The 26,951-nt window shown below is 45.4% G+C and overlaps 1 protein-coding gene across 4 annotated transcripts in view; it reads left to right on the top strand.

Annotated features, from left to right (window-relative positions):
- Positions 1-26,951, top strand: part of LOC147623868 (ALBINO3-like protein 2, chloroplastic) — a 69,595-nt gene that overhangs the window by 28,562 nt on the left and 14,082 nt on the right. For 3 of the 4 annotated variants that reach the window (XR_015269229.1, XR_015269228.1, XM_086820497.1), the window contains exons 5-12: positions 5,529-5,630; positions 5,823-5,876; positions 5,984-6,049; positions 6,281-6,328; positions 19,215-19,346; positions 20,041-20,096; positions 20,396-20,513; positions 20,710-20,772. Coding sequence is in view for 2 of the 4 variants with exons in the window: in XM_086820497.1 (XP_086676623.1) it covers positions 5,529-5,630; positions 5,823-5,876; positions 5,984-6,049; positions 6,281-6,328; positions 19,215-19,346; positions 20,041-20,096; positions 20,396-20,513; positions 20,710-20,772 (639 nt within the window). In the remaining 2 variants the exon portion in view is untranslated. The remainder of the gene's footprint in view (positions 1-5,528; positions 5,631-5,822; positions 5,877-5,983; positions 6,050-6,280; positions 6,329-19,214; positions 19,347-20,040; positions 20,097-20,395; positions 20,514-20,709; positions 20,773-26,951) is intronic. The other variant, XM_086820498.1, reaches the window with a different exon arrangement.

Raw genomic sequence — 26,951 nt, 5'->3', positions numbered from 1 at the left:
AAGTGGGAAATATGTCCACATGGCAATCACCTGACTGATGCATGTCACATCCGTTGCTCACTTGCTGCTAAACTTGGAGAAGCACTCGGGCACATGATGTAGCTTTGCTACATCCTTTTGTTTGATCCAACTGTCCAGTGTCGGCTGGCCAAAACATTGGCCATCAGCCCATATCCGGCCTCTGTTTTTGTCCTTTAGGCGGCTGCAAGTGGGAAATATGTCTACATGCCACCAGTGCTTCCTTGATTGTAAATGGCCCTCGAAATGCTGCCTACTTATTCTCTGATTCTTTAAGGCACCTGGCTTTACATTCTTCTTCTCTTGTTTGTACTTCATATTCTTCCAACTCTTGAATATGAATGGGAGAGTTAGGGTTAGAGTTCATGTGTGGGAGACATACACAGAGAAGCAAGGGAGAGAGAGAGAGAGAGTTGTGGGGATAAGTCAACTCACCAAGTGTTTTGTGTGTGACTTCCCTATCACACATGTATATTGCACTAGTACACATAGTGCACTTAGTACATTAAAAGTACTAAGTGTACTATGTACTATAACTTATGGGCTTGTACACACTATAAGGGTGGGCATAATGCCTTTATCCCAACAACCTCCCATTTAAAGGCAAAGTGCCCTTAAGTAAAGGAAAAGAAAAAATCAGCATGTACATGATAATATACAAGGCCATATCAAGGCTGAAACTGGCCTCATCCAATGCCCATCAGGTGTCTGCAATGAGCAAACCGCTCCGGAGGCAAACTCTTTGTCAACAGATCAGCCGGGTTGTCATCCGTATGAATCTTAACAAGCTGAATTTGCTTGTTCTCTATCACCTCTCTGATGAAGTGATACTTCACATCCACATGCTTCGTCTTTGCATGAAAGACAGGGTTCTTTGCCAACTGGATGGCACTCTGACTGTCACAATGCAACAATGGAATATCCCCTGTATAACCCAAATCAACCACTAACCGAGATAGCCATAATGCCTCCTTGCAAGCCTCTGTGGCTGCAATATACTCGGCCTGTGTAGTAGATAAGGCTGTGCACTTCTGCATCCTGGATATCCATGACACAGCACCTCCTGTGAATGTAAACACATAACCGGTAGTAGACTTCCGGTTATCTGGATGACTGGCATAATCCGAATCCGTGTAACCATGCACTAATGCATCCTGTTTGCCAAAACAAATGCACATATCCTGTGTGCCCTTCAGGTATCTCATGACACCTTTCACTGCTTCCCAATGCTTCTTGCCAGGGTTGGCCATGTATCTAGAAACCACTCCCACTGCAAATGCAATGTCCGGCCTAGTAGCAACCATGGCATACATGAGACTGCCACAAGCTGAAGCATACGGAATCTTGGCCATATCAGCCCTGCCACTATCTGACTGTGGGCTGTCCATAGCACTGAGTTTCACATATGGAGGCAAAGGAGTACTAGTCTTCTTCCCCCCGTCCATATTGAACCTCTGCAAAACTTTGCCAATGTATTCCTTCTGAGACAAATACAACACATGTTGATTTCTGTCCCGAAGTTTCCGCATACCCAAAATGTGATTTGTATCACCCAAATCCTTCATATCAAAGGTTTGATGCAGCCTCTGCTTCAAGGCATCCATCTCCTTACGAGATTTCTCGGCAATCAACATATCATCAACATACAAGATGAGGATCAATAGACTGCCATCCAAAGCTTTCTTGGTGTATAAGCAGTGATCTATGCCACTTCTCCTGAATTTCTGGGATTTCATGAATGTATCAAATTTATGATACCATTCTCTTGGTGCCTGTTTGAGCCCATAAAGACTCTTTTTCAGCTTGCATACAAGCTTCTCCTTTCCACTCACTGCATAACCCTCTGGCTGTTGCATATATATCTCCTCATGGAGATCACCGTGAAGAAAAGCAGTCTTCACATCCATCTGAATCAAGTCCAGATCATCATGCGCAACCAAAGCTAACACAGCTCTAAGTGTGGTCATTTTGACCACTGGAGAGAAGATCTTCTCAAAGTCCACACCATATTCCTGCTTGAAGCCCTTAGCCACTAACCTGGCTTTGTATCTTGGCTTTGCATCAGGTGCAACTTTGAGCCTGTAAACCCACTTGCATGGCAAAACCTTCTTGCCTGCAGGCAAATGCACCAACTTCCATGTTCCATTTTTGTGCAGAGAATCCATCTCTGACTTCATGGCACGCTCCCAAAGAGCCTTGTCTGCCCTCTGTAAAGCCTCTTTATAACATGAGGGCTCCCCACAGTCAGTAAGCATCAAGTAGTCAACCCCTGGAACAAACCTGTCAGGGGCTCTGGAGGGTCTTGTGGACCTCCGTACCCAATGACCATCATTTGCAGGTTGCTGTCCAGCTTGCATATCACCCATTGGTGGCTCCTGTTCCATGCCATAAGGCTGAAAAATCATGCCCGGTATCTCCTCTAACTGTGGTATATCCATAGGGATATCTTCTGCCATCTCTGGCTGTCCATTTGGACCATTTTCAGCACCATTTAAGGGCTGGTTTTGCTGCTGTAATGGCTGATTTACAGCCCTTGGTTGTTGTCCATGATGTCCATCATCATCAAAGATGACTCTGCCAGGCTCCTGTTGCCTTGCAGGCTCCTTATACATGCATGTTTCATCAAAAATGACATCATTGCTGCGTATAATCTTTCGCAAAGCCTTCAGTGTTTTGCCAGTTTGATTCTCAACATGAGCAACAAACTTCTGAAACACTGAGAATGTATCACTCTTCAAACGAAGAGGATAAACCCACACCTTGCGTGTGGCATCATCAATAAAAGACACAAAATATTTTGCCCCTCCCAAAGAAAGCTGAGGCATCTCACATACATCTGTATGCACAAGCTCTAACTGAGCATCTTTCTGTCCAAGAGCTTTCTTGTGGGGGCACTGTAGTTGCCTACCATATATACAATGCTCACAAAACTGAAAACTTGAAAACTTTAGAGAAGGCAAGTAACCCAAACGAGACAATTGCTCCATTCCCTTGACACTCATGTGTCCCAACCGGCTATGCCACATAGAAATTTCCGGCAGCTGGTATACAGCATGTTTAGTACGGGGCTGGACGAGCAGCATGGTACAGACGGCGCAGGGGCGACAGAAAAAAATTCAGAGGGAGGCGTGCTCTTGGGTGTCCCGCTACCACACTCACTACGTGTGGAGGCTGTCTGCTGAGGTGCGCCTGTTGTTGGTGCGCTGAAGTGCGCCTGCTGGGCAGCGTAGGCTACCTGTTGCGCTGCCTGCGCTTGTATCTGGTCGCTTCTGGCCTCTTCACACACAGGCTGCGCCCAACACACAAGAACCAGCACTCACAGGCGACCAACCCCTGCTATGATGTAACACGCAGATCCATACAGCACACGCAGGTTCTCTGCAGCGACGAAACCCTAGAAAAATAACTAGCTCTGATACCAGTTGAATGGGAGAGTTAGGGTTAGAGTTCATGTGTGGGAGACATACACAGAGAAGCAAGGGAGAGAGAGAGAGAGAGTTGTGGGAATAAGTCAACTCACCAAGTGTTTTGTGTGTGACTTCCCTATCACACATGTATATTGCACTAGTACACATAGTGCACTTAGTACATTAAAAGTACTAAGTGTACTATGTACTGTAACTTATGGGCTTGTACACACTATAAGGGTGGGCATAATGCCTTTACCCCAACAGAATACGCTCTTGAAGACGAGCTATTGTGCTTGATGCGCTTGGGCTTCTTGGATTTCCCATGCTTGACAGTATTTTTTTTGTGCTTCTCGAGCTTCTTGGTCACGATGGTACTGTTCTTCTCGGGCTTGCTGCGCTTTGGCTTTGTGTTCTTCATCTTCCTGATGGTACTGCTCCTTCCACATTTCCTCTTGTTGCTGGTACAATTTGGTGATGGAGTCACTACCATGGAAGACACTGACCTACTAGACCTAGACACATGCAAACTAACGCAAACCTTAGACACAGTTGTGGTTGACCTGGCTGCAAACCCTAGATGCAAAAGATGGCGAAAATGTGAACGTTAATGCACAAGTCTGGCTGCAAACCCTAACACACATATACTTACGCAAACCTGGGTGCAGAAAACCCTAATGCAAGTGTGACTAGATGCCAACAAACGCTAACACACAAGACTTAGCACGTAGGATGACGTGAAACGCACACATGTTAATGCATCTCTCTCCCTGGATAACTTGCAAGCTCTGATACCCAACGTGACATGAGTGGTGGAAGCACTTCATTTGGGTTTAAGGAAGGCGCCAATCTCTAGAGAGAGGAGTAGTAGTGAGGTGGTGAGTTGTCCAGTGTAGGTGGCAGGTAGGTGCTTTGTGGAGCAAGCTAGAGTGGACACATGGCTGGTTACTCCCTTTGTACAAAGGGGATAAGGTCTGGGCGGTGGACATTGGGTTATGTCCACCTTGGGACATCAGTGTGTGTGAACATGGGGCTGGTCATAATTTATAAGTGAGTTTTGGTCGCCCAAAACTTAATGAAGTGTATACACACTCATTTATAAATTAGTGCTAACGCCTAAGGCTAGGTTTATGACCAATACTTACCACCTGTCACATGCCACATAACCATGTCAGCAGACAGTTTCACACGCACGGTTCGCGGGCGGGCGTCCCCTTACCCGGAACTACACATTGGTCAAGCAAGCATGAAAACAGCATGCAATTTCAATTGCAAGCAAGCACATAAAGATGCTATGCAATGCAGCATTGGTATGGACAGTTCCCGTTCATGAGACTGTACCAAAATAGATGTGCTACAGGCAAGTATACGAGGTACTAGACCCAATGGAACACCAATCCACCAAGCATTTCCGGGCATGTACACGCACAAGTCCCAACGGAAAGCCAAGTCCACAGTATCACATGAGTGGCATCAATCTCCGGCATATACAACTGCCATGGACACCAGTCCAATGTACATACATGATAAGAAAGCACAGGTGGACCAATTGGGTGACCAAATGGTGACATATGGTGCAGCACTGCACATATATATCTATATCTATATATATATATATATATATATATATATATATATATAATTTTTTTTTGACTGGCCTTTGGCCGAAGATCCTCTCGTAGTTATTGATTTTTCATTGCCCGTAGGGGGTGCCGTTAAGGAAGCACCAAGGAGGATCTTGAACCCAAGACCTCTTGGTCCTAGGCGAACACCTTCACCACTTGAGCTATCACCTCATTGGCGCAGCACTGCATATTTACTCCTCTAGCTTTCTACGTCTATCATTCACAAGGCTTCTAATGCACATGCCTTACTAAAGCCTTTTTTTTAGCCCAATGGCTGAGATGTGGCTCTATAGGCATAACCTTATGAAGACCTCTGTTTGTGTATCCCTTCATCTAAGCTTGTTCACGCTACGTGACCATCCTTACTTTTAGTCCCTCTTTTTAACTTTCTAAAAATATTGCAAAAAAGGAGGTTTGCATGTTTGTGGCTTCTCTGCAACTATTAACAATTTTAAAGATTTTAACCCTTTTTTTCCAGGGTGGAATTCTATGGTTTAAGGACCTTACAGTTTCTGGACATGGGCTTACAGGGGCTGTGCTGCCTCTAGTAGTTGCTGCCACCTACTTGGCAAATGTGCATGTAAATTGTAACCTTCATTGTTGTCGTTCAGTGCAGTTCTCTTTCAAAAAAAAAAAAAAAAAACTTCAAAGTTTTCTTTTATGAGTAGGAAAGAACAAGAACATCTTTACATTATATAGTGGATTTTTTTAAAATTTTATGATCAGTACTTTTCTTCTTTTTGCTTATTTGTGGTTGGCTGTAGAGCTTTAGGTGTTGTTCCAAGGGCGTCCTGCCAGGCAAGGGCCATTAGGCACTCTTGAGAAGGTAGCTTTTAGGTTAATCAGCCTATGATGTTAAGCTTGCTATTATGTGGGAAGGCATGCATAATTCTGCATTTTAAAATACTCTGAACTCTTGCGTTCCTGATACAGGCTTGGAAAACGGTGTTGAAATGTTCCACAGTCCTCATTTTTTTGTCATTCTATCATGTTCCCCAGGTAAAGATTATTGTTAAGTTTTCTGTAGTTCACCTTTTTCAAGTCTTCTTGGGGTGCTGAAAAGGATTTGGCTACATACATACATGCATATCCATGCACGCACGCACGCATGCGCATGCACGCAGACACATATGAAAGTGTATGCAACTAGTTGCTGATACCAATCTTTTCCTGTTGAGTTGCTCCTGATACTTTAATTTTGAGAACTGTTCTGTCTGTTTTCTTTAACAGGCTGCTCATATGTTCTTTGTGCCACATAGTATCCTGACTTTGAGCCAGGTGTGAAATTGGACTTTTATTTCTAATTCAGATTTTCTTGAGTAAATCTTGTTATTTTCTTCTCTCTTTTGTACACATGCACATGCACAAGCATGCACACAGCTTAGATGTCGGGAATTGAACTAATGCCCCCGTCTTGGCGAGCGTGGTTGAATACCCACTTGGTCAAGGGCCCTGCTGACCTCGTTAGTTTCTTCCGTGTGGGTTTTAAAGAAAATCTGTATGGCCTAGAAATAGTTAATCAGTTCGCAACTTGTAAGTGTTACTGCCTTGTAATTCAAGGCAGTCCATTGGCATCAAATTATTGCATATTGAATTTGGGATTTTTCTTAGCCAATCAAAGTATGCCAAGGAGTTATTCTCTTAGCTTCAAAGTATTGCAGATCAAATTTAGGATTTTTTCGAGCCAATCAAAGTAACTAGGGTGCTGCTTGAGGAGTTTAGCATGTAAATTAAAAGCCCATTTCTGCTTCAAATGGAAGGGAATAAAAGTTGGAGTTTCTGGGTAGCAGTTTGTATCGTACTAAAGTAAAAATTGACTGATCTTTTGATGACTAGACTAGATGTATCTCATATTGTCAGTAAAATGAGCAAGTAGACCCTAAGCAAGTCCATTTTTGTGAAATCATTTTGAAATATTTTATGGACACGCCGCTCAGCTCGTTACAAGGCTTTTGTGATAGTAATTGGGCAGGTAGCCATGATAAATGCAACAGGAGTACCCGTTACATCTTGGAAATGGAGTGATTAGTTGGAAAAGTGTGAAGGAACCTACCATGGCTCTCTTTTCTAATGAGGGATAGTATTTGGCTGCAAATTTTGCAAACTGGCTCAACAATTTCTTGATGATCTGGCTTTTCCTTGAGTCACCTCGAGAGATTTGGTTGCAATAAACAACTGTTACATGAGTGCTAGTGGAAGAACTTTAATGGTGATTAAGGCATGTTTCAATTACTGATTTGGAAGAAAGAAAGAAAGTTGGAAGGGTGGTACCCCCTTGTGGTACTCGGGTGTGTGTGTGTGTGGTTCGTATGGTGTGTGTGTGTGTGTAGCCGGGTGAAATTCCCGTGTGCGACTAGGAATGGAATCTGACCTCATGAAAAAGAAAGAAAGAATGAAGCGTCTACTAAAAACCCAATAGGCCTATGAGACCAAAGTAATACAATAATGTTTGGCATATCTCATCATGGAACGGAAAATAAAATAGAAACAAAACAAATCTATCTCACTGGAATGATCCAAAACTGTCCATGGAAATCTCATCATGGAATACGAGGAACATTAAACATGAGAGGAGCATCAACCCCTGATAGATGGTATACCACTCTCCAAAATATCAAGCATGGGGCTAATGAGTATGACCGAGAGGTCTCCCTCAGCTATGTCACGTGGAGAGGTATCTCAATGGCGATGCAGCATGTCCTGGATCTTGAGTTGATGAGGTCGTGGTTGATGTCCGGGGAGCCAGGGGCATTGGGCATGCTGGAATGCAGAGGCGTAGTCCGAGGTAACTCCTCTCGGGTGAGGTGGGTCCCGAGCAGCCTAAGGTGGGCCCACAGGATCCACTGCATGGGTGTCCTCCCCCTGGGTCCGGAAGAAGCTGGTGATGGTTGGCTAGCGAGGGAGGGGTCAGGGTGGCTGGGGCTGAAGCTCTAAAGTGTCCGTGTGTCTATGGAGGGAGGGGTCGGGGTGGCTGGGGCCGAAGCTCTAAAGTGTCCGTGTGTCTATGGAGCTCGAGCAAGAAGAGCCCTAGAAAACGTTGCTCTCCGGGAAGTCAATGATCTGTAGAGTGGGCCAAATCCCTCATGGAACAGACGGTGAAACCTCCCGCGGATCTCATAGCATATAAGGCAGTGACATATGTAATGCTCCTCTGTCTCAACCTTTGTGTGACATAATCGGCAGATCCTCTCCTCCTTGGGTCTCTGTGTAAGCTCCCGGCTCTAAAGACGCACTTAGCTCTTTCTGTCTCCACTGTGAGATGATGGGATGGAACCCGTATCTGGCCAATCACAATCCGCATGGCGTGGGACACTTAACACTCAAGTCGCCGGCTGCTGCATGAATCCATCTTCAATGAGCATGAGGGAGTGATCTCTCTAGACGTGCATCTTCAATGGGAGATCTGAATGTGTGATCCATGTGTAGTGGGTGTAGAGGCTGAGAAGATCTAACCAGATAATCCAGGGTGGCCCTCGAGTGCTAGCTATCTGAAGTACTCAAGTACTCAAGGGCAGGCCTCGGGTGACTGTGGGGATCCATGCGACTGATGCGATGGAGGTATGTCATTGTCTGGAAGAGTGCAACCGCTACCATCGGGGCTACAGCACACTCTTCCTGGATAACATGGTGTGGGACTTACGGTTTGCTGTGGATCATATGAACTTCATGACCTGTGGCCTCTCAACTTGCTGCAATCCTCATCGGATAAATCTGCCCCCAGAACTGCTCCATACATTAAGGCTGGTGTGAGGACGGTGTCAAAAAGGCAACCCTTCATCCTGGGCTCTTGGGAATGTGCTTGGAAGCACTGCCGCTCAAGAAAGCTCAAGACTTCATATCCGCGTGTCACTCTGGAATGTGTTGTGGGAAGCATTCTGAACCGTGGGCCACTGAAAGTGACACCGAGGTAGACATAGTATGAGACAATGTCCAGAGGATCCCCTCTATATGTGAAGCTCAATCTGGATGGGAAGGGGCAGGAGGTATTGAAGACCATTACGTTGGTTTTACTAAGGTTAAGAGTGAGGTTCCGCGCTAAGTGCAAAAGTCCTGTAAGGCATCCAAATGTCTCTGGAGCCCCTTGGCTGAATCTGAAAGGAGGACGATGTCATCTGCATAAAGTAGTAGGGGGATCAATATGCCTGCCAATGGGACCAGCCTCGCCTAATGTGTCAATGAAGCTCGAGATCTTGTTAATGTAGAGCCCAAAAAGAGTGGGTGATAGAGGGCAGCCCTGTTTCACCCGAATAGGAGATCTCGTCAATGTAGAGCCCAAAAAGAGTGGGTGATAGAGGGCAGCCTTGTTCCACCCGAATCTGAAAGGAGGACGATGTCATCTGCATAAAGTAGTAGGGGGATCAATATGCCTGTGGGACCAGCCTCGCCTAATGTGTCAATGAAGCTCGAGATCTCGTCAATGTAGAGCCCAAAAAGAGTGGGTGATAGAGGGCAGCCCTGTTTCACCCGAATAGTGCTGGAAATCTCCTGCGATGTACCTCCTAGGACTCTCACTTATCCAGTGACGGACTCATAGAAGGAGATGATGCTCCAAACCATGTTAGATGGGACTCCTATCTCCGGTAGATAGTGTAGGAGAAGACTCGGAGTACAGTATCAAAAGTTTTGCGGAAATCCACAAAGTAGCACTAAACCCTGTGATGACGTGCTCTACCCTCCTCGATGATGGCACGAAGGGTGAAGATGTGGTGAAGAAGGGTAGAGAAGCTCCTCCGAAAGCCTGCCTGTTTTGACAATCTGCATCCCTGTCTCTTTGCAAATGAACTCAGCTTTGCCTCTAGCACCGATCCATAGAGTTTGGCCAATGTGTGGCCAATCATGATCGTCATGTTAATATTAGGATCACGTGGATCTTCGGCTTTGAGGCTGGGGGTCATGGTGTTGATGGACCAAGAGGGTGGAAATCCTTCACAAAGGGCTCTATTGAACATGTACGCTAGTAGGGGTGCTAGGGTATCATCGGCATGTGAAATGTACTCCCTCATAGCTTGGGTCCACCCATTATGTAGTCTACGGATGGCCTTGAAGACCATGCCCTTTGTGATGAAGGTGGAGGTGGTGGGGTGGGGATCTGATGGTGGGGGTAGAGGTGGCTCATGGGGGATATGATAGAGGGAGCGTGCATAGGATTGCCATGTGTCTGGGTGGGTGATAGGTGCCGCGGGGGGGGGGTGATGTTCTCGGAGTTTCTTCTAGGCCTCTTTGCAGTTCGGCCCTAACAAGATTGGGTATAATTCATCCTCTTTCCAAGCGTAGAACTCCCGTTTCTTGCCGTTGGGTGAGGTGTTGAGAAATCTATTGGGCTTGATGCTTCGTGATTTGCCCAATCCGTACCTCATGCTTAAGAGACGGGAGCGTGTGGCTTGGCATTCCTCATCATACCAACAGTTGCAGGGCATGGAACTGCAAGGTGGCTTTGCGGTAGACCGTCGAGTGTAGATGAAAGATGTGGTGGCAGAGGTGTGGAGTACGGTGGGGAGATGTGATGCGAGGGCGGGTAGGGGGACAGTAGCAGCATCCACATCTTGGAGTTGGTGGTAGATGTGGTCAGAGTAAAAACCATCAAGCTCGTGATCAAAATGGACCTGGGTGTAATGTGAGAAGGGCGGTAGTGGTGGCAGGGGGACGGCTGGTGTGCAAGAGTGAAAGAGAGGTAGGCATGGCCAACTTCAAAGGGGGGTGGCGGGATGGAGAAGTCGAAGAGTAGGTGTGCCAAAGCCGGAGATCCCATCAAGTAGTCCACGGTGCTAGTACCTCCTGAGTAAGGGAAGGAGGTGAGGGCGTCAGAGGAGGGCCATTGGGACCTCCTCCGACGTAGCTCCCAACTCTAAGAAATGTTTCCCATAAATCGGGACTTCCTCACCATCTTATGAGGATCTCTATAACCTCGTGTTAGTGATGTCTAGCTCGTGTAGTCTGATAGGGTCATCCAGATCAAGTAATGGGACATGCTGACTTCCCATCTTGGCATTGAAGTCTCCAAGCATGGCTTTCCCCAGCTGTGAGAACTCCATAATATGCCCATGTACTGTGACTGGCCATGCTGTGGGGCATAAGGGGAGTGGCTCGGTGCAAAAAAATAACACACAACAATGTGGATGGCTCTGTCCTAGGTAAGCTGTAGCCGCATCCAAAGATACTGTGCATCCTCGTCCTTCCGAACAATGTTGAGAATCTGTCGGAGGTGGGGTCTAAAAAGGATAGGTACCCCACCCGAGACATGTACTCCTCTCGATTTGTGGGTCTTGCCTTGGAAAGTTTGACTCCCACTCATACCCAAGCATGTATGGTAAACACCCCTCAGGGCTGTGAGATGAGTCTTTGTATAGAAATTGACATCCCTACCTATGAGAATCTCTCTCAAACCTTCTGGATTCAACTATAGGGTGCCTTTGGAGTTTCATGCTGCTAACCTCAGGTGTTTGGTCTCATAGGCTCTGGGTCCTTGTTTGGGAGGGTGCTCAATGATAATGACCCTAGCATCTGCGTCGTAGACAGCTCATTTGCGCACCGTACGGGCCTCATGAACTGTCACCATCGCCTTACGTTGGTGTGTCACCTGTGTTGGGGTGATCATCCCCCATGTACACCTGTGTTCCCTTGAGGGCAGCCCGTCTATCTAAGAAGGCATGTCTGCTGGTGGCATGAGGGAATCTGATGATGAGGGGCCGTTCTTGTGTCATATCCTTCCCTACCCTCCATGTAAGTGCGAAGTGGGGGGGGGGGGGGGGGGGGGGGGAAACGGTCCCGTCCACTCCTATCATCTGGCAAAGCGTCGTTCTTAGGGGAAGCCCCTGCACTTGCACATGGAGGGCCCTATCCTTCTTGCGTTACTCCTCCTTGAGAATCTCATGTATGATGCTCTATGGGGGTTTGTGCTTCTTCACCACCTCTTCCCAATCTTCCTTGGTGGTCTGTAGTTCTTCCCGCAACTTATCACTCGCAGTTCTTCCCGCAACTTATCACTCGCAGCCTCCAGCAGCTTTAGACCCTTGTGTATATTCAGTTCCCCTTCCTCCATTGTATGGTCTTGATAGTAGCCTTTAGGGCTTTCCCCTTCACTGGGGTGGCCTTATCGCTTGTTGTTGCATCTGGGTCTCTTTCAGCGTCCGAAACTCCTCCTCGTGGTGGTTCACCTTTACCTCCGGTTCTTCAATCTTGTTATTCTTGCCCTATCTTTGACAGATTCTCAGCATTGTCTGGAAGGACGAGGATATACGGTAACTTTGGGTGTGTATACAACTTACCAGGGACAGATTCATTCACATTGCTGTGTTATTTTGCACCAAGCCACTCCCCTTATGCCACATAGCATGGCCATATGGGCATATTATGGAGTTCTCAAAGCTAGGGGAAGTCCTCTTGCTTGCGGACTTTGACGCCAGGACGGGGAGTTAGTAGGTCTCATGTCTTGATCTGGACCCTATCGGACTACAAGAGCTGGACATCACTGACACGGGGTTACAGAGATCATCACAGGATAGTGAGGAGGTCGCGGTGTATGGAAGACATTTCTTAGAGGTGGGAGATGCACATGGTCTTGTTATCTACAATGGGATGACCTGATGGCCCTCCTTTGGTGCCCTCACCTCCTTCCCTTACTCATGTTTGTTCATTTGGCTCGAGATAACCTCAAGTGATGTCCTCCTTAGCATTTTCCTTAGGAGTCTTCTTGGACGTAAAATCCTTCTTATTGCCCAATTGACCCTGAGAATTTTTCTTTCGGTCCTTTGGGTCTGTTGTTCTTAGCCCCCTTACCCTGGGTAGATGACTCCTGTTGGCGCTTAGGAGTAGACTGTACCTGCTTGGGCTTACCTCCGTTCAGCATCAGTTCCTAATTCTTAGCGAGGGTCAGTGCCCGTGCATAAGTCTGAGGCTCAAAATTCCTAAGTGGGTACCTAATGTTAGTGTCTAAACCTCGAATGAACTGCTTGAGCTTATCTTCTTCCAATATGCCCAACTGCTGGGCCATTGTAATGACCTTGTTGGAATAGGTCAAAACAGGGGAACCACCCTGAGTGAGTTCGTAAAACTCGTCCTCAAGTGTTTTGTGGTGGAAGAAAACAGGCTTTGAGGTCAGCCACGAAAGTAGCCCAATCAAATTGGAATTGGCCTGTGATGGGGTCTGTGTGAAGTTGTGACCAATGCTGCCACCAAGTAATAGCTTCCCGAGTGAGTTAGGGTGCTGCAACATGGAATTTATCTTGTGGATATTGTTAGAAACATGGTGAGCTAGACTAAAGTTGGAAACTGAAGTGAGAGAAGACAAAGACACACTGAGATACTTCCATTGATGTGACCCCTTGAATATATAGGGGGAAAGTACAAGAGCTGAGCATGAGTGCATATGGGATAAATCCCTGAGTGCCACATGGCATACACTGAGATGACCAAGACTAAAAGAACTCCTAGTGAGCATTTAGTAAAAGTACTCCTAGTGAGCACTTAGTTTCAACACCCTCCTTAAGTGATACTAGGAGGACATGACTGACAAGATGACAGATGACAAAGATAGATAATAAGGCAAGATGAAGAGACTGATGACTGATGACTGATGACTAGACAGACAGACAAGCCAAGATAAAATGACTAAGACTGAAAGACAGAAACATAAGACAAGATCCTAAGACACCCCTCCTCAAGTGATATCCTCATATGGGTCCACAAGGGTAGGGACAAGAGTGGATCATAGACAGAGAGAGAGAGAGGTAATCAGCCAGTAGAGTGGTCCCACAGAGAGAGAGACTGTCAGATAGACATGAGAGAGTCTGACAGATAGAAGATAAATGGGGACATAGACAAAAAATGCCAAGAGAATGTGGGTAGCTAATCCACAAAAGAGAGGCATATAGACTGATAGACAGAGTGTCAGAGACATGTGACTGTAAGATCACACAAGATAGACACGTAGACAGAGAGACTGACTGATTGTAGATAGACAGAGAGATGGACCTTGATAGATAATCCCTCCTCAAGGGCAATCCTCCTGCTAGAGTGGGTAATGCAGGGGTGCCTCTTGGATAGGGACAAAGATAAGTCCATGTAGACAAATAGACATGACATTACCCCATGATCTACATCATTGGTGATCAATGGTGGTAGATAGCATGAAAGCATAGACAAATATGAGAGAGATGGGAAGGTCTTACCATATTTGGCAGTGTCTAATCCCGTACATGAGAGACAGATAGATGAAGGGAAGGTCTTACCACTTGCTGAAATGCAAGGGCAGTGTCTAATCCCGTACAAAGATAGAGTGTAGACTGAAGAAGATAGATGAGAGGTTAACTTAGCATGAAAAGAGAGCATATGAATGACTGAGATAAAATGAAAGCATCATTCCTCCACTTTTGAAAACGCATGTATGCTGGACAGCATTTGGGGCCACTTCATTTTGCGGCAGCCTTCCAAATGGTATGTCTAGCTGACCCGCAAGACTAATGGGCAAAATAGAATCGTAGTGAAGATTGAAGAGTTCTTTTACAGACCGGTTTGTAGAAGAACATTTCTTGTAGAGATCAATGTTCTCGCCCTCTTCGTTCTGCATCTCGAATCCATGTCAAAATCTCCGGCTCCTCCTCCACGATGGTGTTGCTTCGGGGGCTATGAGCTTGAGGCCGGGAGATCAAGAAGCGCATAGGGTTTCGATTAGATGGCTTTCTGCAGAAAAGATATGAATGCGGACACAGAATAGCAGAGATTAGGGTTTTTGTAGAAGAAAAAAAAGGTTGTCATGGTCTTGAACTACGAATCGGATAAAGACTAGTGTAAAAGTGCCTGCGACCACAGCAAGGAATATCTTAGCCTTGGGCGGCTGTCGCTTGAACCAAAGAAAGTTGACTCGTGGAAGCCACTATGCCGCTTATTCAGGCTCGCGAGTCACAAGACGAAGGCGCTGCTGACAGATATGACGTAAGACGAAGGCGCTGCATAAGTAAAACGCTGGCACACTGCTTGAGAGCTACGCAGAAGGGATGGAAGATGAGCTAGGGCTGAAAGGGAAGCTAGGTGGAGACCTGCTCTGATACCATGTTAGAAACATGGTGAGCTAGACTAAAGTTGGAAACTGAAGTGAGAGAAGACAAAGACACTCTGAGATACTTCCATTGATGTGACCCCTTGAATATATAGGGGGAAAGTACAAGAGCTGAGCATGAGTGCATATGGGATAAATCCCTGAGTGCCACATGGCATACACTGAGATGACCAAGACTAAAAGATCTCTTGGTGAGCATTTAGTAAAAGTACTCCTAGTGAGCACTTAGTTCCAACAGATATGTTATTTTAGCTAAAGTAAAATGTGCTTCAATTGATGCGTAACAACAGCATGATCACACTTACCATCATACTTACTAAAATTTGGAGAGGTTCGTATGACGGTGGTGGTAGAGGCGGTGGAGGACGAGGTATTTGGAGCCATCTTGGGGAGGGATGTCAGAATCTATGCCATCGTCTGCTAATGTTGGATTTGCATAATCTCCCAGTTGAATCTTCGCTGAAACTCTCGATCCAGCGACTTCTCGACGGTGCTGGTCTTCCTCATATTTTCATGTGGCTTCTTTATCCCTTTGTTCCTCAGTACGTCTCTGTTCTTCTTTATTTTTTTCTTCTTTTGCTTTTCTTCTTGCCTCTTCATGTCTTTCATCGTCGTTTCTTCTTTGTTTCTCCATACTGAAGAACATATGTGCCAGATGTGAGATGCCTTCTTTGGGCTTCTCTTTTTCTGCAGTGGCAAGCTGCATCTTAAGAGAATTTATTTGCTCCATCATTATTCTTAGGAGCTCTTCGCTCTTTTGTGCTTGGTGGAAGCGTACTTTCTTTTGGTGTGTTGTGTTGGAAGCTTTGTGCCTCCATAACTTCCTGCTAGCTTTCTTTTTGGTGCGATGTCTCTCCTGACATGGTGGAGGCCTGGGTGTTTTTTCCGGACCGTAGTATTACCATCCACCGGATGCTCTCACTTCTTTAGGTAGCTGAGTTGTCACCAACTTGATGCTCTGATACCAATGTTACATGCACTGAGGTTGATCGTGGTAACGCACAACAGGGCCTTCTTTATACCTTTATGTGGTGAGAATCTTTAGCATCCAATACAAAGAATAGAGAGAGAGAAGGGAGAGTAGAAGTGAAGCAGACGACACAGTATTGGGTCCCAAATAGGTCCCAAATACCCACTGAAGTGCCCCCCCTTCTCCTCTGCAAGAAGGAGTATTTGCTTATATTTTTTTTTGGAGAATGCTGTACAATGCTTGAGAAAACAAGCAGTATGACTACCCAACGCAAGGACGAGGAATACCATACATCGGCTGAGTATCCACCAATCCGAGGCACTGCAGAAGACTCTTTGGGCCACTTATGCAAGTCTAGATAGCTGTAGGACTGCACATATGCTGGCTGAATGCTGAAGTGGATACTAAAATGATTTGCCTGGAAGGAATAGGATGCTGAACTGCTGCTTGAACTGCTGAATGCTTTGCTGAATTATTGAATGATGAATGAGAGACTGATTTGTCTGTTTATATATGCTCTATGGCTGCTGGTCAGTCTAGGGAAGCTGCTGGCCTGTTTATTATGGACAAAAATACTGTTTTAAACGGCATTAAATGCTGCGCTAGCTGTTTTAACAGCATTAGATGCTGCGCTTGCTGTCCCAGGCCTCTGTCATGCTGGCCAACTGGCTGCCTATTGCACCTAGTGCTGGCCGACTACAGGTGGGGCAGAATTAGGCAGCCGACTGGCCCCTCCATGGCCCAGATGTTGCCCTTTTGTGGGCTGCCATGCTCATGGGATGGCTTTGGTTGTCTCATATGCTTTCTATTGCAACTATATGCTTTCTAATGCAAGCAGCAAGACCTACTGCTAAAGCTGACTTCTACATGCACTATCTGATGAATTCTCCAAGTGGGTTAAGAGGACTGAGTCTCGACTGACCTTTATGGCTCGGAGACTGACCTAGGTAGCTTGTGCCTGACTGTCCTTGGACTGAGGGCTCACAATGTAGTCACGACGTACAACAAATATTTCTATAGAAAGGTACTATTCTCTACAAATTTTGCACTGATGATCATGCTAGTGTGTCACTCTGTACCTCAGTGCAGGGTGCACGTGCCAATCATCCTGCATCCTCTCCAAGCTTTTCTAGTCTTTCTGCCCTAAGGTCTAGTCTCCAAAGGCTATCCCGTAAGACACTACAGGAGTGACTAAAGTATCAAAAAGCTATAGTTTTGTGCGGGTTCTTGGAAATATGCTTGGAAACAATGTCTCTCCACCCTAGCGAAGGCTGCATGCCCTTGTGTTATGCGTGTCTGTGTTGCTGGCCTCATGGAAAGATCGGTCCTGAGAAGGTAATACCTAGGTATAGGTATGCTGAGATTATATCCACCTCCCCTCTGCCATATGTAAATGTATGACCATTTTCTGCTGCTTTGGACGTGTTAAATATCATGACTTTGTTTTTCCCTAGGTTTACAGTGAGGTCTCGCTCATCACAAAGGGCTCGCAAAGCATCCGGATGCTTTTGTAGCCCTTCCTTTGAATCTGAAATTAGGACAATGTCATTGGCATAGAGGAGGATAGGTATTGATGTATCAGCTATGCAGATCCAACCCCTCCGAGCTTTTCAATGAGAGATAGCGGGCAGCCTTGCTTCACCCCAATGGTGCTCCTAATCTGCTCTGGCATACCTCCAGGTGCCCGAACTCTCCCTGTCACAGACTCATATAATGTGAGGACTGCCCAATCATGATGGTGTGATAGTTGGTGGTATCGAAGGCATCCCAGGCCTTGAGGCTAGTTGGGGGAAAAAAAAGGGACCTTGGCATATGGAAACGTTGGAGGGGGTATAATAAAGTCCTTTATGTGGGATGTGAAGGCCGGGGATCCAATCAAGTAGTCCACTGCAGTACTCCCTCCTCCGTGCGAGAAACATGTGAATCCTCCAGAATTGGGCCATCTAGACATGCCATTGTAAATGATCAAGGTATGTGCTGCACCCATGTCTAGTAATGCTCTGTCCACTGCTGTGAATCCTGTGTCCTTTGAGGTCGTGTTGGTGCCCATTTCAGTGGGGTCAAGCTGATGCATGATGGGTAGGTCCGGATCAACATCGTATGGCTGCGATTGGAAGCTGTGTGCATGCATTGAAGTCTCCCTCCAATAGGATATCTTCCTGTGGAAAAAGTCTGTAATGTCACTGTAAAGTGGCATGTATGGGGAAGAGTCCTGTGAGGAGAATCTCGATGTGTTTGGTGGGAAGTAGCATACAGCAATGTAGAAGCTCCATCTTTTGGGAAAGCTTTGCTTGACCCACATGAATCTAGCTTCCTCATCCCTTTTCACTACTGTGACCATGTGGCTGAGATGGTCTCTAAACAGTACTGCCACTCCCCTGGATCCTCGAACCCCTCCATCAGTTCTGGTTTCAGCTCTATATGCAGACTCCCATGTGTATCCATTGACCACCGGAAGACTTCTTTCCAAACTCTGATGAGTCTCAGTGTAGAAGACCAGTTGTCTCCCACTCTATATTTCCATAAAACCGTCGGGATCAGATCGCATCACCATGGTGTCCCGTTGTGCAATTCCACACTGCTATTTTCAGCATGTCCTTTGTCCCATAGGCCTCGCGCCATCACTGGGGCCTTTGAGTGATGATTGCCCCTTCCGTCTCTATAGATCGCCCATTTTCCTTGAGCTGATCCTGAGGGTGGAACATTTTATTTAAGAATATTACATCCTGAGGTTGGAACATTTAGTAAAAAAAGAGTTTAATAGTGTGAAGCTTTATTAGCAGACTTCATGAAGGCAATTTGCACTTTTGCTTTTGTCAAGTTCAGAAAATAATGTGAACTTTGAAACGATTTGGCTTAATAAAATTTTCCTGTTCAACCTTCAGTGATTGTATTTTAGTTTGTCATAGTTGGTTTTATTTTCATCATTTTTGTAAAACCTCATTTCAGACTAGTTAATGAGCTTAATGTACCTAAGAAAAATGTTTTTTTCCATATCCCACCTTGTTCTGTTTGAAGTAGGGACATAGGCAGAGTTATTTCTCAAAACATGCAAAACTTTAGGCTTCAAGAAATAAGGGTGTTCAACACTTATTTACCTTCAGTTTCCAGAGATCACTTTTTCTCTCTTGGACTTGCAGAGCATGCTGTTTGATCATGAAAAGTTAGCGGCACGCATGATTATGCCAAAGGCAACAAGTGTGTTACAAAGCTCGGGGATCTCGAAAGGCCAGCAGATGATTGATATAAGCAGCTATGAAAAACTTCTCAAGGTGAACCCCACTCCCCCCCAAAAAAATGAGAGACATGAGCACTCACTCTGGTCTACGCACACAGACACCATGACAAAAAAAGTACAGCCCGACCTCCCCTCTTCACCTTGACTATGTTCTGCATGCATGGAGCATTCACGCACATGTGTACACCCACATAGGCACACTTACCCACAGGTGCACCCTCACACAAACGTACTCATGCAATCATGCAGGCGTACCCGCACATATGGTGCGTGTGCACTCAGGCACACTTGCGCTCACTGCACGTGCATTAAAAAAAAAAAAAGGCAACAACACCCCCCAACCCAAGCCCCCCCACCCCCCCCCCCCCCCCCCCCCCCCCCCTACATGAGCACTCACTCTGGTCTACGCACACAGACACCATGACAAAAAAAGTACAGCCCGACCTCCCCTCTTCACCTTGACTATGTTCTGCATGCATGGAGCATTCATGCACATGTGTACACGCACATAGGCACACTTACCCACAGGTGAACCCTCACACAAACGTACTCATGCAATCATGCAGGCGTACCCGCACATATGGTGCGTGTGCACTCAGGCACACTTGCGCTCAGTGCATGTGCATTTATTTTTTTTAAAGTAAGGCAACAACACCCCCCCCCCCCCCCCCCCCCCCCCCCACTTACTGTGTTCTGGGTTAACCTCCATAAATATGTTTTTTTCCCAGGATGCTGGTACATGTTTTTCCTCAGGAAATTTTACACAGGCTATCCAACTGTTGGAGTAAGTAGTGCAGACGAGAGCATGCTTTTATGACATTATCAATATCATTTTCTTAGTCCTTAACAAAGGTTCGCTAATAAGCTTGTTCATTTGAAAAGATCAATGCTTGTACATTAATGTTCTCCACCTACGCCAGTGCTTATTAAGAGTACTGGTTTGTTTTTAACAATAGTCACTAATGAGTTGATAAGGAAATCTGCTGGAGTACTTGATTACAGAGTTGCTTGTTTGTTGGAAACACTTTTTCTCTTGGTTTGGCATGTTTGATCTTATACACTTGTATGACTAAACCCTAACAGAAATGCCATCAAAGAGGAGCCTGAGGACGAGCAGGCATATGCGTTGTTAGGGTTAATTTATAAAACAAATAGGGACTGGGTGAATTCTGCTGTCTACTACCAGCATGCTATCTTGAAGGTTGAAGAGAAGACTTTGCTTTTATCTCATTTCTAGTTTCATATTGCATTTGTCTTTGTTGCTTGTATCATACACATTTTCCTGTTTGTCATGCATACACATGTAGGAAAAGTGGTTTACTTCAGGGGTTTCAGCTTATTGAAAAATTTGTAAGAGATGCACATTTTGTTTTTTCTTTTCGATAATCGGACCACAGGGAAAAACAGACGATTTCAAGATTGCAGCATATGCTGGATGTGGGCTAGCTTTGTTAAAGCAGGTACCCCATTCCATTGTATAGTTACTTCATGGACTAATTGTAATACTTTTGGTCATAGACCCTTTTGCCTTTTGTAGATGTTAATATACTTTTGTTTTCTCTCTCTTTGTCTGTCTGTCTGTCTGTCTGTCTCTCTCTCTCTCTCTCTCTCTCTCTCTCTATATATATATATATATATATATATATATATATATATATATATATATATATATATGTATGTGTGTGTGTGTGTGTGTGTGTGTGTGTGTGTAGGTTTTGCAGAAATCTATACGAGAAGAGACTTGGAGTGTTCTACTGAGACACATAAAAGCCCTAAAAAGAGGGCTACCCAAGGTGTCAGGGTACCTATGGGAATCCACATATAGGGGTGTGAGGAGCTCACAATGGTCAAATGGCATGAGGCGGCCTGATTCATGTGGATACGCCCAGCCGAGTTTTCAGACTTTAAACATCGCACATCGCGGTTTTTTTTAGTTTTCACATGAGACATCAACCTTTGCATAGGACTTTTTTTTTTCTGTTGGAAAAGAGATCCTTCTATTAGTTATCAATAAAAACAGCCATAAGAGCTAAGTACAAACTCAGCTCCACATGGGGAGTGAGAGTCAAGAAACATAAAAAAGGGGGGGAGGGGGGGGGGGATGCTCCTCTCTGATAGTGCCAAGTGGGCTCACACCCTTTGTTAGTGAGAAAGGGACCGTGATGCTAGATCCTCAGGAGGAAGGCCTCTTGGTGCTTCTACATGCGGTCTGAGCCACCCTAAAGCTTCCCCCACTGTCCATAGAGGGTATGATTGAGATCGAACCAGATGTTCCGGATGGACTCCGTTGGCGGGGTGAGGGTGCCTTCAATGGCTTTGCTGCATCAAGCTCTCCAGATGTGCCACACAGCAATACTGCCGCAAATCTCCCATCTCTGGTTAGAACTTGGAGTCCAGTGACTAGTAGATGGAGCTGGGACTAGCACTGCAGAAATACGAAGGTGAGAGACCTGAAGGGCCAGTCCCCCACCCTCCTCCTCATATGACATGATGGCCTCGATGACCCAAACAATTATGCCCCACATAACTCTGCGGGCGGGAGCCTTGTCCGTCCATAGTGAAGATGCGGAGAATCCGTTGCCAAACCTGTGGGCCTTTGGGCAGTCCCAAAGATAGTGATGCTGGGACTTTTGGGGATGGCCACACCTCGAACAGACTGCGGGCCTGCCTCTATGGCCATCCAAGTGCCAACCGGCAAGCTCTAATGTGCCAGCTGCCATAGAAAGAGAGTGACCTTTCGTGGACGAAAACTATCCATGTCACATGCACCCTGCAGTGGAGTGCTATGTGACACACTGGCTCTACATCAGTGAAACATGCATACATTAGGATTACCTTTTTTAGGAATAGTATGTCGTATGCCGTGATCCCATTGTGAGCCCCAATTCGGGACATGTCAGGCACGAGCTACGCAGGTCAGTCTCCACAACCCTAGAGAGTGTGCATTTGTCAGTCCTCTTACCCACTTGGAGAATTCATTAGATAGGCTCATGTAGAAGTCAACCTTAGCTTTAGATAGTACATTAGCAAGCATGTAGAAGCTTAGATTCATGTTAAGCAAGCCTATGGGCCACCCAAAGGCCAACCCATGCCCATGAGGCACAATAGGCAGCATGACCAGCCCATAGAATGGGTTTGTGTCCAGTCGGCAGCCCTGAGCAGCAGGCCGACAGTATAAGAAGGCTTTCAAACATATGTCGGCCAGCTTCAGTAGTTGGCGAACATGTGGGACAGCGTTGGAAAACATGCGCAACATTTTATGCTATTAAATAGCATTTTATGTCCCATAAAAACAGGCCAAGAACATCAGCATGAACCGACCAGCAGCCTAAAGCCATGTATATACAAGTGCTCAGTTTACAGCATAAATCATCATTCATAAAATCAGTCTACAGCACTTCAAGAGAAGTTATGTGTGCCTAGAGCCTCTGGCTTCTTGCGCATACATTTAGCATTCAGCACTTTATTTTGCTATAGTCCCAAAGCCTCTGTGAAGAGCATTCTTCAGCATTCAGCCAGCATATGTGCATCCTGCAGTTCTTGGTTTGCATAGTGGTCATTGAAGAGCTATTCAAAGGAGCTTGGACAGCATATGGGTCAGCCTGTGTTCCGTCTACTTCGTCCTTGCATTGGGCAGCCCTCAATCATCATTCATACTCATTGTACAAAGTTCTCCAGAGGTAGTGGGTAATTGGGACCCAATACTGTGTCGACTCTACCTTCTCTCTCTTCTCTTCTCTCTCAAGTAAACTGGAATTGCATAAACTCATGGGTATAAAGAAGGCTTTGTTGCACGTTACGACGATCGACCTATTGCATGCTACATTGGTATCATAGCTGCAGGTTGTAATCCAACTTGGCTACCCTAAAGTGAGAGCATTCCGTGGATGGTAAAGTGGTCAGGAAAAACCACGCAGGTCTCCACAATGTCAGGAGAGACATCGTTAGAAAGCTACAAAGAAGATATGGAAGGAGAAATCTACAAAGATGACACAAGCACTATAGAAACGCTTCCGCAAAGCAATGAAGACTTCATCAAATTTCTCTTGGAGCAAAACAGATTGCTGAGGCAAGAGATAGAGGCCAAAGAAGAAGAAGCGGACAAAGAAAAAAAGGCTGAGGCTGAGTCTGAAAAAGCCAAAGAAGCGGTTGAAAAGCCAAAAGAGCTCTCAGAATTAGAAAGATTGTTCCTCATCATGGAGCAACAACGGTAAAAAGAAGATGCCAAAAAGGCGGAAGAATGACGGGCCAAAGAAGCTTGACGTGAGGATGAACGAAGGGTCGAGGATGCTAAATGTAGGACTGAAGAAGAGCAAAGATGGGTGGACCAAGCAACCCGAGAACGGGCTTGAACGTGACAACTATGCAACTCTAGAACTAACAGTTGATAGCCGTTATGTAGGCAAATATGATGTCTCTTCTCCTTATCCTGGTGCACCACGGAGCAAGTTCCTCCACCACCCCAACCGCCACCTGCATACAAGCAAGCTCAAGTGAACTTTAGTAAGTACGATGGTAAGTGTGATCATGCTGAAGCCATGCAATTCATTCATCAATTTGTAGCATATTTTTCATTGGCCAAGCTTTTAGATCCTCAAGATCGAGTCAACTTGGCGGCACCTCACATTTCCAGCGAAGCAGTCACCTGGTGGCAGCATTGGTCGAGTCTACATGCAGACCTGATCACAGGAGCTCCCTAGTATGTATTGGACACCTTCGTGTCCGATCTCAAAAACGGTTTCTACCTTCCCAATACATGACCAACCTTGAGGATGAGTTTTATAGACTCTCCCAAAATGGGTCACCCGTGCCGACATACTCTAACAAAGTTATCACATTAGCACAACAGTTAGGTATATTCGAGGAGGATAAGTTGAAACAATTTTTTAGAGGTTTGGATACTAACATTAGGTTTATTGTACGTAATTTTGAGCCTCAGTCCTATGACAGTGCTCTCACTATAATCCATATACCTCCGTGTGGGTACTGATTCTTTCCCAAAAACCATGGGTCTTCATGCAATAGAGTTGATATAGCAAGTACAATATCTGAAACAGTCGGTACAGACCTCCATTTAGCCAGTACAGCAAGTACATGGGTTGGTATAGCAAGTACATGGGTTGGTACAGCAGATACAGGGGCTGGTCAGCTCGTACAATGGCTAGTACATGATGTACAATGGCTTTTGTAGTGGGGAGTGAAATGGAGAGTACTCTCTCCACAGAGTGGTATAGACAAGAATGCGAGCAACGATCATAGTAGAGGCTAGTTTGGAGCAAGAGAGCCTCCTCCAAATGAATAGAGAGGGCTCCAATTTATAGATTTTGGCCTGCGAAGAGCTAAAATGGCAAGAGAAGGCTATAATGACAAGTGGAGAGCCACACACTAGCTGAATTGACAAGTGTGAGGCCACTTATCTCACTTTGATCCACCTTTTTTTTTCCGGAAACAAGATCCTTCTATTAGTTAACTAAAAACAGCCTTAAAAGGCTAGATACAAACTTGCCTCCATGTACGGAGCGAGGATCACAAAAAACGGGGGAAAGGATGCACTTCTCTCCGGCTGGCCAAGTGTGAGGCCACTTGTCTCACTTTAATCCACCTTCTTGCCACATGTCCCAATCTAAGAGATGGGTCCTTCCATAAACTTTATCTCTAAGAATATCCCAATTGGTAGCCCATTTGTCATAGGTACTCTGGCAACTCTTGGTATTTTCTCAATTCCAGACATAATGACGCAAACAAAATTTCCATCAGAGTGGAGCCAAAAATAGCAACTCTCCTAAATTTTAGGAGTGTGATCCTTTGTATTCCAGGATAATCTCCCATTTCCAAAGCTTGTACTTTCCAAATATTTAGACATCCTTGAGTCCACGAGACCCCTTTCATACTAGGAAATGTTGAGGTTGGTGACATCCTTCCTAGCTTCTTAAAAGTTGTCTGCAATTTTAAGCTTCAAGCCATATATCCAAGATCCCATCAAGTGGGCGAGACAAGATAATCTGAAAAATCCAATATAACTGTAAGAATTCATGTCCCAAATAAATGGACGAGACTAAACAAGTCTCCATAATACCATTATCAAAATCATGTCCCAAATAAATGGGTGAGACAATAGTCCCATAAATCCAAATATGATAATCATGTCCCAAAATAAATACATGAGATTACGTCCAGATTCCAGTCTACTGATCCTTGGCATAGACATAAGTCCCTTGCCAACAATGTGTCAGTCCACATGACCCTTGGTGTAGACATGTGTTCACTCTACCACTTGCACTCCATGTTGGTACTCTGACCACACACGTTGGATGAGAGGTGGGCTCAAGTGTGAAACATAAGATAAGAATCACTTACGTAGTTTTCTTGGTGCTACGTAAACATTTCTGCTACACATAGTTATAGGCATTTTGGCCACACTAGTAGAAATCCAGAGAGCGAAATCCCCGATACATGAGATAACCATGAGTTCCATAAGTCCAATGCATCCCAAATAAAGGGAGCCAAAAAGAATAATCCATTAGCTTGAGGATGGATCCAAATCCCTAGAAAATAAGTCCAGGAATCCATAGACTTGTATACATGTATACCATAAACTTGTATACAAGGAAGTCCATCTATCCATAAAGAAGGTCCATAACCAATAGATGTCCATAACCAAAGGATGTCCACAAGGAAACTCCATATGTGAACTCAAGTATGCACCATAAAACCACTATATGAGAACGGCATACGAGACAATGTATAGAAAGAGTGCTTAGCCAAAAGTCCACAGAGTACCCTTCCTCCATCACATATCATGGACTAGGTGACATGGTATCCCTTGTCAATTGGCCTTACAGGAATGCATGCATTTACTTAACCAACCAAGTTCCCGTTCATGAAGCTATATCAAAGGAGGTTTCGAAGCAAGTACACGAAGTACCAGACCTCAATCGTCCAAGTGTTGACGTTTCCAGGCAAGTACACAAGATATTAGACCTAGTGGAAAGCCAATCGTTTAGGCGTTTTCGGACATGTACAAAGCGGCACAAGTCCCAGCAGCAGCAGAAAGTCATTCCTCCAAGCGTTTCCGGTCACGCGCGCACAGGCATAAGTCCTAGTGGGAAAGCCAAGTCCACCAGATATTCCGGGCATGAACACATCAAGTCCTAGTGGAACATATAATTCCAAACATGACATTCTGGGCATGAACATGTCAAGTCCCAGTGGAAGATCATGTCCACAATATCACATGACAGGTGTCAATCCCATGCATAAGCATAAACCAATAGCCATGGATGCCAGTCTAATGCATACACATAATGAGAAAATCATGACATTCTGAGCATGAACACGTTAAGTCCCAGCGGAAGGTCATGTCCACAATATCACATGACAGGTGTCAATCCCATGCATAAGCATAAACCAATAGCCATGGACGCCAGTCCAATGCATACACATAATGAGAAAATCATGTACAACAACATAGTTCCAATGAACCTACCAAAGTATGAAGTCTTTCCATCACAGTACTACCATGCAATAAGACCACTACTATGTGTCCCATACCATACAAAATATTGGTTTGTAAAGCCGGCAATCTGAGACCCACATAGGCATGGTCAATGGAAATGAGTTGCCATACCAAACCATTACC

Source organism: Cibotium barometz, chromosome 26, assembly GCF_041138505.1.
Source record: "Cibotium barometz isolate CiBa-2024 chromosome 26, ASM4113850v1, whole genome shotgun sequence".
NCBI lineage: Eukaryota > Viridiplantae > Streptophyta > Polypodiopsida > Cyatheales > Cibotiaceae > Cibotium > Cibotium barometz.
This window is presented reverse-complemented; position numbering and strand designations above follow the sequence as displayed.